Source organism: Carettochelys insculpta, chromosome 20, assembly GCF_033958435.1.
Source record: "Carettochelys insculpta isolate YL-2023 chromosome 20, ASM3395843v1, whole genome shotgun sequence".
NCBI classification, from domain to species: Eukaryota; Metazoa; Chordata; order Testudines; family Carettochelyidae; genus Carettochelys; species Carettochelys insculpta.
This window is the reverse complement of record NC_134156.1, coordinates 471,010-487,266: the sequence shown is the minus strand read 5'-3', so window position 1 is coordinate 487,266 and position 16,257 is coordinate 471,010. Positions and strand designations below refer to the sequence as shown.

The following is a 16,257-nucleotide window of genomic DNA, read 5'->3' as shown; positions in this document are numbered from 1 at the left end:
AAGTTTTACCACACCGAACTTTTAGGCACCTTGAAAATTAGGGGGATCGGTAAAGGCTGAGATAGGGAACCTGGGTGCTTATATAATGCATGGGGCAAGAAAGAGGTGACTGAGAATTGACTCAAAAGCTAGCCAACATAAAATAGTGAACTGGCCATGAAAAAAGTCATGTCATATGGCCAATTATGGTGCATGGAGGCATGATATTCACAAGCTTGTGGGCCAATGAAGATCAGCTGTCATCTACATAGAGATCAGTCTCCCAGGAGGGGCCATCACCAAAACGGACTAGCTCCTGGATTTCTTCAGAAAACTTGAGGTGAACTGACTAGATTGGGGGAAATGGGTAATTCTGCTGCTGTGGTTCTCTTCCAAAACCAACCTCATGATACTCCAAGGCATGATAGCCTAAGATCTTCGTATTTAGAAGGCTTCTGCTGTACCAATGTCTGGTAAAAAATTAGCTTAGCCAAAGATGAGCTAGCGCTGGCCCAAAGCAGATCCAAGCTGATCGGGGATTTGTCTTACTACCCACTAATACTGCATTAATTTCATCCCAAGAGAATCTGAACCTCTGCTGGCCAGAGGCTGCTGAGCTAAATGGAATTTGGACTAAACAGCTGTATAGTCACTTGCCCTGACCACAAAATTTGTGCCTGCCTAGCCACCCATGCAAATAGTCACAAAGGAGACAGATTTGGTATTGCAATGCCTAATTTTTAGATGGAATCCTTAGCCCCAAGTTAGCCACACAGGTGCCTCAGGCCATGTAATGTGATGTCTAGGTACCTAAATGAGGGGTTCATAGAGTAGCCAGGAGGAAATGCTGAGGAGGGGAGGACAAAAGGAGTTAGGTGCTGGAGTTTGGGCAAGAGGGGGACCCACCACTAACATGGGATTCTCAGCCATAAGCACTCTCCTGGAAGTAGACACAAAGCCAGATCAATCTTTTCTGATAAGAACTGAGATCCAGGTGCCCTTGCCCCCCTTATGCCCAATAGCCCATTGATTAAAGCATTGCCTGTGGGATGTGGGAAACCTGGGTTCAAAACCTCACCCTATCCGATATGGAGCAAGGGACATGACCTCTCAGGTGAACATGTGAGCCCTGGTCAGTTTTGTTCTGGCTTGAGGAATAGTTCATTACCTATATAAATTAGAACAGAGCCCCATCCCTGAATAGTTCCCTCCACCACATCAAACAGGGGATTTGGACCTGAGTCTACTGGTGGCTTGGGGCATGCACTAGCCATTGGGCTGGAAGGGTTGTGTGTTTTGTTAGGCCCAGCCTATTGGGAATGCTCTGAGGTGGCCTTTGAGCTTGACTACCAGATTCGGCCCTGCTGAGGAGACCAGCAGGGGTGGGCTAGTTTGTGAGTTGCATGGTACAGTTGGAATTTAGGAAGATCTGCATTTGCCCACCAGCAGGAATTTAGGCATCTGGGAAAATTTACAGGTAGCAACTTCAGCACCTAAAGGCTTGGGTAGTTGCTCACCAGGGCTTTTGTGAATGTGAGTGGCACTTAATTGTGAGACTTAGGCAACTAAAAGGGCAATTAGGTACCTAAGACTCTTGTGAATCTGGAGAGTCCAGAGAGATAGCCATGCTAGTCTATATGGTATCAAAACAAAAAAGTAGTCCAGTAGCACTTTAAAGACTAACAAAATAATTTTTTTAGGTGAGCTTTCATGGCACAGACCCACTTCTTCAGACCATAGCTATACCAGAACAGACTGAATATTTAAGGCACAGAGAACCAAAAATAGTAAGCAAAGTTGGCAAATCAGAAAAATATTATCAAGGTGAGCAAATCAGAGAGCAGAGGGGCTGGGGGCGGGGAGGAGAGTCAAGAATTAGATTAAGCCAAGTAGGCATAAGAACCCCTATAACAACCTAGAAACTTCCTATCCTGGTTCAAACCACATGTTAATGTGTCGAATTTGAATATAAAAGAGTTCAGCAGCCTCTTTCCAAACTGTTGCGAAAATTCCTCTTCAAGTAAGATGCAAACTTTCAGGTCATTAACAGAATGGCCCACTCCATTAAAGTATTGGCTGACAGGTTTGTGAATCAGGAATGTTTTTATGTCTCTTTTATGCCCATTAATTCTTTGTCTAAGAGAGTTTGAAGTCTCTTCAATATACAGAGCATCTGGGCATTGTTGGCACATGATGGCATATATAATGTTAGTTGAGGAACATGAGAATGTGCCTGTGATTCTCTGAATAACCTGATTAGGTCCAGTGATGGTATCTCCAGAACAGATATGTGGACAAAACTGGCAATGGTCCTTGTTGCAAGGAAAAGTTCCAGGACTGGTGTTCCTATGATGTAGACTGTGGTTGTTGGTGAGAATGTCTGTAGGAGAGAACAGGCCTGTTACCCAGGGCCTGCTGAAGTGTGGCATCCTGATTAAGGGTAGGTTCTGGGTCTTTAATAATACATTGCAGTGGTTTGAGTTTGGGGCTGTAGGTAATGACCAGTGGTGTTTTGTTCTTAGCTTTTTCTTTGTTCTTACAGTTTTCGATCTCTACAAGATCTTTACCAAATATTCATAAACCTGAATTACCCACCAGGAGAAAAAACGAAACAAATCGACAGGGCCAGATGAATACCCAGAGACCAGCTACTCCAAGATAGGCCCAAAAAAGCCAAGAACAGAACACCACTGGTCATTACCTACAGCCCCCAACTCAAACCACTGCAACGCATTATTAAAGACCTACAACCTTCCCTTAATCAGGATGCCACATTCCAGAAGGCCCTAAGTAACAGGCCTGTTCTCTCCTACAGACATTCTCACCAACAACCACAGTCTATACCGTAGCAACACCAGTCCTGGAACTTTTTCTTGCAACAAGGCCCACTGCCAGCTTTGTCCACATATCTGTTCTGGAGATACCATCACTGGACCTAACCAGGTTATTCAGAGAATCACAGGCACATTCTCATGTTCCTCAACTAACATTATATATGCCATCATGTGCCAACAATGCCCAGATGCTTTGTATATTGGACAGACTTCAAACTGTCTTAGACAAAGAATTGATGGGCATAAAACAGACATAAAAACACTCCTGATTGACAAACCTGTCAGCCGACACTTCAATGGAGTGGGCCATTCTGTTAATGACCCGAAAGTTTGCATCTTACTTGAAGAGGAATTTTCACAACAGATTGGAAAGAGAGGCTGCTGAACTCTCTCTTATATTCAAATTCAACACATTAACACGTGGTTTGAACCAGGATAGGAATTTTCTAGGCTCTCTGATTTGCTCACATTGATAATATTTTTGATATGTCAACCTTGATTACTATTTTTGGTTTTCTGTGCGTTAAATATTGAGTCTGTTCTGGTACGGCTATGATCTGAAGAAGGGTGTCTGTCCTACAAAAGCTCACCCCCTAATAAATTATTGTGTTAGTCTTTAAAGTGCTACTGGACGCTTTTTTTTGTTCTGGAGAGTCCAGTGTATTCAGCTGCTTTCCCCTCATGAAAAAAGGTAAAGTCCTTTTGTCCCCTGGTGCCTTCTAGGTAGCCTGGTTGGCTGTGGTGTTACAGGTGAGGTGGAGAAGTGCCATTCTTTCTATTGCAGCTCCTGATGCTTTTGTTCCAGGTGTTTCTTTTAGGTTGAGCTATTTGGTTGCAATCCCAACTGAATTACTCAAGAAAGGTGCAATGGAATTTCCTGCTCAGAACCCAATTGTTCATGCACTGTACTTTTTTCTCTCCAATGGTTAAAGAGTGACTTTGCCTTGAAATCTCACTCAAGAGTGCAGTCTTTGCTAGGAGTACAAAGCATCAGCCTGGAAATAAAGTTCTGAACATCTGACAGCACAGCTTGCATGTTGTGAGTAGCAAGTTGAGCATGTGCTGTTCTAGCAAGGTATTTGTGTCCAGCAAGGAAGTCTGTGTAGTGTAAAACAGGCAAGAGACTTCATTCAGGTATCAGGTAGTATGGAAAGGATGAGAGAGATCATGACAGATTCTGCATCTGGTTGCTGGGCAGCATAGCTTTGAGTAGGTTTATCAGTGGCAGGAGAGAAATGGGGTGGGAGCCACATCATGGGTTTGTCACTGGAGTAGGAAACAATTAGGTTGCAGGAAGAGTCAGACTGTCCAGTCCTTAAAGAAGAAGTTGTTTTCCTTCTCTGCAGTGAAAACATTAAAGAAATCCTTTAACCATGTTACTCATTTTTCTGATGGGTTTGGAAGTAGTTTTCTGGAGCTTTTAAAGATATTTTGAAATAACAGCTATTCTGTTCTGGTCTGTTTCAAAGTACAGTAAACACTTTCATATCCAGGGGACTGGGAGGTTGATGGCTGTTCAAATATTCTGAGTAATAGAGAGGTATACTTAGCAAAGCATAACACTTAAGAAAATCAATATTAGATATTAAGAAACAAACAAATGTATGCAGAGTACTTTATTTACCAACAACAACAGTATTTACTTTCACTATACTGTACCTGTGAAAAATGTAATTAAAATTTACTTATGGTTAAAATGCCAGTTATTGGAGAGTTCCAGATGATAGAATGCCAGATATGGAAAAAAAATTACTGTACAATGAATTGATAGGTATAGATGGTGTCTTCTAAATGCATTTCCATTAGTATTAGATCAATGGTGCAGCTGCTAAAACATCAGCTTCTAGTTAGTAGGTGTAGTATTTGGAAATGAGTAACTGATCTAATGCTATTACTCAGTTACTTTATCACAGCGTGTGCCAATGCAAATAATTATGCTACCCGAAGATGATACTGAACTGCTACTGCACTGTGTTGCTGTTCTTAGAGAATGAAGGCTGCCTTGCCTCCAGTTTCCCTACACGTTACCCCATCAGATGTGGCCTTGCGTGTTTTGCTCAAAGAGTGAAGAGATTCTATCAGAAGATTTTCTGTAGGGTTATAAATTGGCTGAAAACATTCAAAGCCCATAGGCTTTCTATGTAACTTGGCTTTTGGTAACTTGAGCATAGCCACTGACACCGTATCAGGTGCATCATAACTTATAGCTCTTTGGTGGGAGACACTGACAAGGAGCTAAAATAAATTTTCAGTTTTAAAAGGTTGAGAGCACACAACCAGGAGAAGTTCGATGCTACTGACAAAACCATAAGTTTCTCTGTTTGGAGCTACTTAAGTTTCCAGTGGGCAGAGAACAGCTGCCACGGAAACTAGTAGGTAAAACAGAATGTAAAATGAGCCTTATTTACTATGCATGTGTGTAGTGATCACTGTGGTCACGGTACTTCAAACACTTAAGGACAGTCCCTGCTTTGAGATGTCACAATCTCAAGACACTGCTCAGGAAAGGGATAACAATAGGCAGGTTATAAATGACCTATCTGCAAATGAAGCAGCATCAGTAGCACTGTAAGGCTACGGCCACACAGCCAACTTATTTTGAGATAACAGCTGTTACTTCAAAATAACTTTACTGTCGTCTACACTATGAACGTGCTATTTTGAAATAAATTCAAAATAGTGGGTGTGTTGTTTTGAAATTGGTAAATCTCATTACAAGAGGAGTATCACTTATTTCAAAATAGGTGCTGTTAAGATACGGGATAGAGCTTATTTTGAAATAAGTGCTATTCCCTGTCTTAACAGTACCTATTTAGAAATAGCCCTTATTCAAAATACGTGCTGTGTGTGACAAGGTGAGGAGTGCCGTGTTTTATCATTTGGTCACTTAAGTATATGATTTTATAGTAACCTGAGGGTAGAAGTCTAAATTACCTACAGTCACACCTGCTGGTGCATTGCAAGATAACGTGGAGGTGGGTTTGTATCCCCCAGTCCTTGAAAGATTTACATGTGCTTACCTGTATGCATTGACTTCAGTACTGTACTCATGCATAAAATGCAGCATGTGCATGAGACTTTGCACGCTCTGGTTGTAAGTGAACAGCTGGAGATCGTGTGCAATGATTGTGCAGACAAGGGAATGAGAGCACCTGGGCTCTGTGCGATCCTCTTGGGAGGCAATGCTGATTAGTCTGCGTGCCAGTCATTAAGTCATTTAATTTCTAAAATTCTAATTTAGTATTTCCTTTGGTTTATCTGTAACTGACAGTCTCTTTACTTTTGATTAAGATAAAGTATGACTGGCAAATCCATGCCAGCCTGTATTAAAACTCCATAACTTCATATTGGTAACAAAATGACCTCTCCGGAGTCAAACAGTGGCATGACTTTACCACTGTGCTAAAACTTAGGGTTGCTGTGAATTGAGCAGTTAGTGCTTGACACAATTTAACAGTCATGCAGCTTTTAAACACCATAATACAACCAACTTTATTTTCTCTTCTCAAATTTCTTGTTTAACTTGATTTTCTGAGTAATAATACATAGACTTATCAGGATTTTTGTGCCTGCACTTTAGTTAAGTCCCCTGAAATATAATGAATGTGACAATAAGTACTAACTGAAATTGCATATTAATTTTTACTGTTGTAAAAAGTACTATTCTTGTACTGGTGTTGCTTATTAATTTTACTGTTGTAACTCCAGTGCTTTTGCACCAACCTGATTTTCCCCTCCTATACTTTATTCTATTACAATTAAATCCCATTGATCTCATTACATTCTTCCTCTCCTTCCTTTGGATTTGCAACTGTCTAATACATTGCTGGCAGACTGGCATGACTCTTCTTTGCTTGTTGCTCTCACAAGCTATTTTTAATCTTTAAATGCTTTAATTTTTCAGGTGATCTTTGCAGGAGTATGAGAACTGGGACAGGAAAGAAAGCAGTAGCAATCACTTGATTTCTTAGCATTGGCATTTAAATACCTTGCTAGTTGTGTATTTTTCACATGTTTAAGAAGGTAGTTTAAACTGGAGTTGTGCTGTACAACTGCAGCAGTGCATGTGATTGGTAGTGGGGTCTCAATGGAGAAGAGGAGGAGGTAGAGTAAAAGAGACTGGGGACAGAAGAACCCAGCCTGGTGCAGGCAGCACACAAGGGCATATAGAAGCATATGTTGTTTCAACAGGAGGAATAGACATCAAAACACTCCTGATCTACAAACCAGTTAGTCTACATTTTAATGGAGTGGGCCATTCTGTTAATGACTCGAGTTTGCGTCTTATTGAAGAATTTTCACACTGCTTTGGAAAGAGAGACTGCTGAACTCTTTCATATTCAAATTTGACACATTAACGTGGTTTGAACAAGGATGCAAATTTTCTGGGACGCTGTAGGGGCTCTTTTGCATACTTGGCTTAATCTAATTCGTTCCTTCCCCCCTTGTTCCTCTGCTCTCTGATTTGCTCTTCTTCATAATTTTTTTTCTTATTTGTCAACCTTGATTATTATTTTTGGTTCTCTCTGCCTTGAATATTAAGTCTGTTCTGGTATGGCTATGTTCTGAAGAAGTGGGTCTGTCCTATGAAAGCTCACCTAATAAACTATTTTGTTAGTCTTTAAAGTGCTACTTTACTGCTTTTTTGTTTTGATTAGTATATAGACTAGCACGGCTTTCTCTGTGTTACTAACCGATAGGAGGAAGTGTCTTAAAGCAGAGTTGTGTGCCAAGTGTCCCATGAACCCTGCATTTCATGGTTCTCCTAGTGGCTGTCCAGGCAGAGTGAGTGTTCGAGGGGTGATGGGAGACCTCTGAACGCAGCTAGCAGACATTTGTCCTGGGGATAGCCTGGGGTAGAACACTTGTGGAGAAGGTGAGATGCAGGAGTGGCTCTGTGGGCACGTCTGACTCTCCTCTCCATGGTGGAGCTAAAAGTCAAGAAACCCCCAGCATTGTTCAGTTTAAGTGTAAACCTAGCTATGTTGCGCGCACTAATTTTTTCTTACTCCATTTCGTCTCTTTTCACTAAGTCGTCTTTTTGTTAAGAGATGCTGGGGGAGGAGGGTGTAGAAACTTCACTCAGTCCATCCTCAAGAAGAGAAGTCGCTGGCAACTCTAAAAGAGTGGAAGTGGAGCTAAGAGGTTCCAGAGCCCAAATCCTCACACTCACTTTAGTCTATAAGGTCTAGGCCAGTGGTCAGCAACCAATTTTTATTGGTACACAAGACAGGAGTTCAGCCCCACCCCTACTCCCTCATGATGTCAGGAGCTTGCTCAAAGCCGTGCTGCCTGGGGATTAACAAAAGACCATCTAATGCTACCAACCACCACCTAAACAGTAAATCTCTACACCTTCATTTATTTATTAATGAAACTGTTGTAATTATGACTATTAGTGACTTCAAAAAGTATCTTCTGCACTCGGACTGTGCATAGAGGTCAAAAGATCAAATTTCAGCATTCCACCTTGGAAAGGTTGCTGACGCTTGGTCTAAGCAACAATGCACAAGTTCCCATGAGCTCAGTGTTCCCCATAAGCTGAGCACTTGGGCAGCTGGCCAGGAGACATTCATATACTACCCAGCTTTAGCAGAGTGCTCACTGCCAGCAGCATGTGTTTCTATTGGTGGTGGTACATCTGCATATGCCTTGGTGCACATAACAAAATTTATTCCACCAATGGATGGAAAATTTGGAACACTGCCTGAGGTGTGTTACTGCTGGACAGTAATAGGCTAACACCTGGGAAAATGCTGATGGGACTAAGGAAGAGAAGAGGGTTGGAATGTGGGTTCAGGGCACAGGAGGAAATCCTATTGGCAGAAGGGTGTAATAAGTGGTTCTGACTTTTGTGAAAAAGTATCTGAAAAGACCCTGCTGTTGCAATTCCTTTAGTAAAGCTGGTTGCTTCTGCCAGCTGGGCCCATGTGTCATCAACAAAGCAAATGTCCTTTCCTACAAATATTTTTGTTCAGTAGTGTTACATCCACCTAGGATGCACTGCTCTCACAAGCATGGTGGTTACTGCAGGGTAGACTCATGCACTGTAGATTCACACTCTGGCTTGCCGTGCTCTAACCCCCATATAGACAGGACCTTATATGCTACACATGTAGCCAAGAGGTATGCAGATTTACAAGAATATCCGGGCCTTCTTTGGGAGGAGAGTTTAACCAGCGAGATAGTGCTATACTAGAAATCAATTGTTCCTATCTCCCAATCTGAAGAAGTGGGTCTGCCCCATGAAAGCTCATCACCTAATAAATTATTTTGTTAGTCTTTAAAGTGCTACATGACTGCTGTTTTATTTCATCCAAATCCATTTTTCTAGAAGAAAGTCCATGAAGGAGAGATTCCAGAACATGCAGAACAGAAGGGATACATTGTTACTTATGAGCAGGCAAGTGTGTTAATTACTGTGCGAAGGCAGCAAGACACTGAAAATTAGATCATTAGCTTATATTGCTGATTTTGGTGAGTCAGTGATGATTTTGTTTATCCTCCCATGGGAGCTGTCAGATGTTAACGGTGAGAACCACAAAGCAAAGAACGGCCTCCCCTAGTGAGGCAAACAGTGAGGCAAATAGAAAGGGGAATAAAGTCTGGCAAGTGACTTGTAAAAAAAGAATTCGAAGAACAGTTATCCGAAGACTCGGAGTAACAGCAAAAAAACTTTTAAGTTGATCAGAAGCAGGAAGCCTGCCAAATAACCATGGGGCCACTGGAGGATCAAGATGCTAAAGGAGCATTCCAGGATGATGATACCATTACAGAGAAACTATTATTTGCAATGGTCTTCATGGCTGCAGATGTGATTTAAATTCCCAAAGCTGATGTATTGTTTTTAAGTGATAAATTTGAGAAACTGCCCCAGACTGAGGTTTCGTTAGTGGAGGTTTTAGAACAAAATGATAAACTAAACACTAGGAACTCACCAGGACCACATAGTAGTCATCCAAGAGTTCTGAAGGAAATCAAATATGAAATTGCAAAATAATGCATGTTTGAAAATAAAATCCAGCTGTGCATAGAAAATGATGGGATTTAAATTAGTTGTTGCCACTGAAGAAAGAGATCTCGGAGTTACTGTGGATAGTTCTCTGAAAACATCCTCTCAGGATAGAAAATATCATATTGTTTCTCTATAAATCCCATTATATGTTCATATCTTGAATACTGTGTGCAGAGGTGGTCAACCTATCCGAAACAAGATACTTTGAAAAAGGTTCACAAGAGGGCAACAAAAATGATTCGGGTTATGGAACAGCTTCCAAATGAGGAGTGATTTAAGATTGGGACTTTTCAGCTTGGGAAAGAGATGAGTAAGTGCCGGGGGGATACAACTCCGGTCTGTAAATCATGGAGAAAATCATGGTGTGGAGAAAGCAAGCAAGTAAGGAAGTATTAATTCCTTCTAATAACACAGGAACTAGGAGTTACCAAATGAAAATAACAGTAGGTTTCAAATGAAGAAAACGAAAAATTACTTAACATAATGTACAGTCCACCTGTGTAACTTAGCCAGATGTTGTTGTGAAGGCCAAAACTATAACAGGGTTAAAAAAAGAATTAGATACATTGATAGGTCCATCAACACCTATTACCCAGGATGGGCAGGAATTATGTTGCTAGCTTTTGTTTGTCAGGAGCTGGGAATGGGTAACAGGAGGCATCACTTGATGGTTACTTGTTCTGTTCAATCCTCCTAGAGCATCTGGTATTGGCTACTGTAGGAAGACAGGATATAGGACTAGATGAACCTTTAGTCTGTCCTGGTGTTTCAGTTCTTAAGTTCTTGTAGTCTATTAATGAAATAATGGACTTTTGTTGAGACTATATTGGCCAAGATTTTGGTGGGAAGTACAAGATGCACATTTCCTGGGAAACTCTGGAGGGGCTGGCTACAGCTTGCATTCAGTATAGCTGGCAGGTGATTAATATGCTGAAGGTTGTGCGTGAACAGGCCAGGTGTGGTTGCTTTCACAATGAAGCAGTGTAAAAGGCTGCAGAAGGTAGGGGACACAGCTGTTCACCAGTCCAGATTGTGCCCTGGGTAGTAATATTGACTCTCCCCTGCATTTCCCTTTGGTCACTGACCAACTTCTGCAAGAAGGTTCAGAGTGCCACATGCCATGGTAGCATCCTGGCTAAGTCTTTTAGCTCCGAGCTCAGTCTCTGGGCATCTCATGCCGTCTGTGCCCAGATCCGGCTGCTTATTTCATTCAGCCCTCATGGTGTAACCCAGCAAGTGCCATACTTCAGGATCAGACCCCAAAGATCACATAGCCGTGCACAGACTGAGGTTTTTGAGGGTAGGTGGATCTTGTACGTCCTTTGCAAAGCCACCTTTGTTGTCTTAGCTGAGCCCAGTTTATAGGTCTTTCACAACACACTGAGCTAGCTGTATACACCACATTCATCTCCAGGTGTGCATCAGTACACTATACCTGTGTTCTATAGCTAATTGTTCCGTGTGTATTTTTTTTCCCTAAACTGGTTTAATAACCTAATGTTTAATGAGCCAGGTAACAACTTGTTTGTCGTTAGACAGGAGTTAAAACTCCACAAACAAGGCTGCCATTTTCTTAAAACTACACCAGTATGGTCATGTTCTGGCTTCAAGTCCTACCTTTCTTATGGTAGTAGCTTTTATAACTCTCTTCCATTCACTGATGCTGCTCTCTAGATAGCAAATGCATGCAATATGGCAAGCATTTTGTGTGCATATCTTTTTCTGGGTGTGTATGCAGTTGAGAGTAAGTCTGCCAGGTCCATGTGATGGTTGGTGGGAGTGTTGGCTGGAGGGCAGAGTAATACTGGGATCTGTATTTTCATGTGGTCTTTGTGTGCATGCACATAGGAATGGATGAGGTGTGAGAGTGTTGGGTTTTTGATTTGCCTGAGTGAGTTGTTTGTGTGGGTTAAAAGTGGGACTATGGATACAGGAGATAGAGGTTTAGGGAACAGGTGTTTGTGTGTGTTAGGAGGTGATTGTTATTTGTTTGTGGATTAAGCATGTGTTTGGGGACTGTACGAATGCATGAGTCACCTTCATGCTTCAGTCAGTTTCCTTCTGGAAGGACAATACAAGGAGAGAATAAAAGGAGAGGCAGCTGAAAGAATTTTGACTGATATGGGCCCTGTGTAACACCCCCTAGGAGTACATAACATGAGCTGTTAGGATGTGATACATTTCTATGGTCTGAGCTCTGTATCTCAAGCATTTGCTCTATTTGCTGTCCAGGTCACCAGGAATGTTTGAGGAAAAAGGACAAGGGGAAGAAAGAGGTCCCTTTCACAGTTGTCCAGGAACACCTGATTGAATATGGTTGTGAGGTTGAGGTCAGAAAGGTCTTACAGCATTTCTTCATAAACTTCACAACAGCCTTGAGGTGGAAAAATACCATTATGACAATTTTATAGCTGTGAAGAATTGAGGCAGAGTAATAGTGAGTAATCTGCCCAAGGACATTCCAAGAATTAGTGGAAAGCCAGCAATAGAACTTTGGAGCCCTGGATCCAGTTCTCTAGCTGACCCATTAGGGCAAATTCCCTTGTCAAATTATTTATAGGAGATTAATTCATATAGCCGGTAAGACATCAAAATTTTCTAATTATATCTAGTCATGTCAAATGACAATTATGCCTTTAGTTAAGTATGCCAAACAATACTTTGCCAGAGAAAGGTTAGCCAAAAATGCTTTGACTAAAGATCTGTTGCAAAGGCAGACCGGACCTTATAAAAGGACCCCTGGGAAAAAATTTGCCTTGGCTGTGCACAGAAAGCTTCAAGGTAAGCGTATGGAGGGACCTGGGCTTATGGACAAGGGAAGCTTTCCCCCTGCTTTCCACTCATCCACTGCTAGTAGTAATTTCCATCAGGGATTGGATCTGTTAGCAGTGTTTTTAAATCTACTTTTCAAATTGCCTCTATATTTTCAATGTGTAATTTGTTACTGGAGTTCCATGCAGAAGTAAGAAATGAATTTCTGTTTCTGTTTTACAGTAGTGTTCAGTTTCTAGACTGCATACCATCCGTCTGGTGTCACAAGAGGTAAATTCCTGATTTATTAATTTCAAGGGATAGTGAGAGACTATTCGGGTGGGATTTCTGTATAGCTGAATGGGCAGTTGATTTATCCTCCAATATTTATGCCTGTTGTGCAGATATATTGTGTATTGTGCTTGAGCTGTGCTGCCTATGGCAGGTCATGTCTCCAAAGGGATGGAACTTGAAGCCACTGATGACTAAGGCTGGGACAGCCAGTGCTATCCTTGATTCTCACTTCTAACCGATCTGTTTGATCAGTTCTAGACTTTAAATCTTTAATGGGATTGTATATGAAGTGGCTAGTGCCCACCAGCTGAGAGAATGTTGCAAAATCTTACTCTTTTCCTGAGTATTATTACATCTACTGTTACATGTATTATTACAATTATTATTTTGTCAAGAATTTCGTATGTGAAATGTTACTGAAAAAATTTGCCATCTGAACATACAAGTAAATTTGTAATGGACTACAAAGGCTTCATTCTCAATACTGCTGGGAACTCGGCTCTTCCCTGTTGTTAGAAATCCATAGTTTATCTAAAAGCCTAGGAGTGGTTAAGAATTCCAAGTCCTATTTTTGAAAATCTTGGCCTTAATTGTTTTGGTACATTTTACTCCTGTACATATACTAGTGTTCTAATAAATTAAAATTGAACAATGACATTTCATTATAAAGTTGTGTTATTCATGTTTTTTATTGTTCACTTTCATTGTTTGAGTCACTGAATACATGCAATTCAGTAATTCACAATGGGTTGCCAGTCATAAGTGCAACATACCAAGGATTGTCATTGTTTGGGCCCAGATCATTATACCATTGCTCTGCTCTGCAATGCCTACCTGAGTTAGAAGTCAGACTCCAGCAAGTCAGTGGATCAACATCAGGCTGATATAGATAAAGCAGGTTGGTTTTATAGCTAGCAGTACACAAGGAAGCAGCCTCAGGTGTGGTTACTCCAGGGAATGGGGAGCCAGTCTGCAGCTAAGTGAACTCAAGGTGGCCTTTGTCAGACAGCAGGGATGACTCAAATCTTCAGGACTATAGTTCATCCGCTGCCTACTCATTCTCATGCCAGAGAGGAGCTTTACTCCTGCTGATTTTCAACAAATGCTTTTGAACAATTTACCCCCACTAAGCCATCCAAAGTGTAGAAAATGGCAGAGGTGTCTGAACTGATGCATCGGTATAATGTTTTCTCCTCATCAGAGCTCACTGCTGAGCTGCCCTAGATAAACCGCAGCCATGTCTTCAGACTCTGAGATGGCCGTTTTTGGGGTGGCAGCTCCTTTCCTCAGAAAGTCTGAGAAGGAGAGAATTGAGGCCCAGAACAAGCCTTTCGATGCTAAGACATCAGTCTTTGTGGTGCATGCCAAGGAGTCCTTTGTGAAAAGCACAATCCAGAGCAGGGAAGGAGGGAAGGTCACAGTCAAGACTGAACAAGGAGAAGTAAGTAAAACGAAGGAGTAAAGAACAGCATCTTGCATCTTATTCCTCCTGTGATCTCAGCTGATATCAACGATCCCTTGTTTCCTTCCAGACTTTGACTGTTAAGGAAGATCAAGTCTACCCCATGAACCCCCCCAAGTTTGATAAAATCGAGGACATGGCAATGATGACCCATCTCCATGAACCTGGTGTCCTGTATAACCTCAAAGAGCGTTATGCAGCCTGGATGATCTATGTGAGTACACGCTCAAGCCTTCCCTTAGCTCACAAACTAACAGCTACACTAACCCACGTGGAATTCAATTGCATTATCTCCCTTTCTTTCAGACCTACTCAGGTCTCTTCTGTGTCACCGTCAACCCCTACAAGTGGCTGCCTGTATACAACCCTGAGGTGGTGCTGGCCTACAGAGGCAAGAAGCGTCAGGAGGCCCCTCCACACATCTTCTCCATCTCTGACAATGCCTATCAGTTCATGTTAACTGGTGAGTGGCTCAACTCCTAAAACATGATTGTATGGTTAACAGTTTTATGGGAGGAATCACGGTCACTGAATTTCAATCAAAGTAGGTGCATACACCTGTGAGCATATGTCTGTGAGCCTTATTTTCTTCACAGCCGTGATCAGTATGAGTACAAATGCAAATGACGTATTTCTGCACCTACTCTGGCTATATGTTATGTGTTTGATTTTTAGAAAAAGAGATGAAAGGGGTTAATAGTAATAAGCAATGTGGTTCAGATTAAACAACTCATCCAAACCTGGACTGAAACTAAAGCCTGATTAAACCTACACCTGACCCAATATTTCACATACATACTTTTTGATAACTTATTAGACGGTGAGCTTTCGTGGGACAGACCCACTTCTTCAGACCATAGCCATACCAGAACAGACTTGATATTTAAGGCACACGCCGCCTAATAAATTATTTTTAGTTTTTAAAGTGCTACTTGACTGCTTTTTTGTTTTGATCATATATAGACTAGCACAGCTTTCTTTCTGTTACTATACTTTTTGATGTTCTAGAAAGTTTTATTACTTTTTCTTAAAAACCAACCAATCAGCCAAACAAAAAAGTCCGGTTAAATGGGTTCCCTGGTTTCAATCAGACCTAGAGCAAAAGTTTAAAGGTTTTGATCAGATGTTTGTCTCATAGTATTTTGCAACATAGTTGGGTGAAGACAGTACAGTAGGGTCTCAACAGAATTGAAGTATTTGTGCGCAGCCTCAGCAGCTGCTTCCCCAGGGCTCTGGGGCACAGAACGCCAGCAGCCGCTGCTTTTCTGGGGTCTCAGGGGTGGGGAGCTCCAGCAGCCAACACTTCCCCCAGGGCCCCGGCCAGGAACGCCAGCAGCCAGGCTCCAGGCAGGAGCGGCATTTGCAAAATTCAACATTTGCAAGGGTTTTCAGTGCAAAATCTGCACCCCCCCATCACCTCCCCCCAGCTCTGGTTCAAACCCCCTGCAGCTCAGCTCACCACCCCCGCACTTGGCTGTGCCTCAGTCCCCACGCACGTCTCCGGCTCCAGCTCAACTGCCCATATGCAGATCTGTCTCACCCCCACTACCTGCAGCCCAGCTATGGGTCAACAACCCCCTGCAGCCCTAACCCACCCCAGGTTTAACCCCCTGCCCCCCTCCTACCGCCCCAACCTACCACTAGGTTTAACCCTCCCCAACTGTACACCCCAACCCCAGGACTTATCTTTCAAAAGGAACTTCAGGGGTTCCTGCTGCTTCCCTGCCTGCAGAACCTGCATGCTGCCAGGGAAAACACTGTCCCCCAGCTTATGCAAAATTTGAGTCATACGAGGGTGCATGGGAACACAACCCTCACATAACTCGAGGGACTAATGTGTTTTTTACATAATTATTTGCCCTACAGAGATTTAAGGCATGTGACTGACTTTCTGAATAATAGAATTTGGTGAGAGAAAATGT

At 42.1% G+C, this 16,257-nt stretch overlaps 1 protein-coding gene across 1 annotated transcript in view; it reads left to right on the top strand.

Moving 5' to 3' along the window:
* Positions 1–12,536: 12,536 nt before the first annotated feature.
* The window catches only part of LOC142023674 (myosin heavy chain, skeletal muscle, adult-like), a 30,541-nt gene continuing 26,820 nt past the window's right edge, over positions 12,537–16,257 (top strand). The window contains exons 1-5 of the mRNA XM_075014874.1: positions 12,537–12,609; positions 12,823–12,870; positions 14,075–14,314; positions 14,406–14,549; positions 14,642–14,798. Of these exons, the coding sequence (XP_074870975.1) occupies positions 14,111–14,314; positions 14,406–14,549; positions 14,642–14,798 (505 nt within the window). The 5' untranslated portion in view covers positions 12,537–12,609; positions 12,823–12,870; positions 14,075–14,110. The remainder of the gene's footprint in view (positions 12,610–12,822; positions 12,871–14,074; positions 14,315–14,405; positions 14,550–14,641; positions 14,799–16,257) is intronic.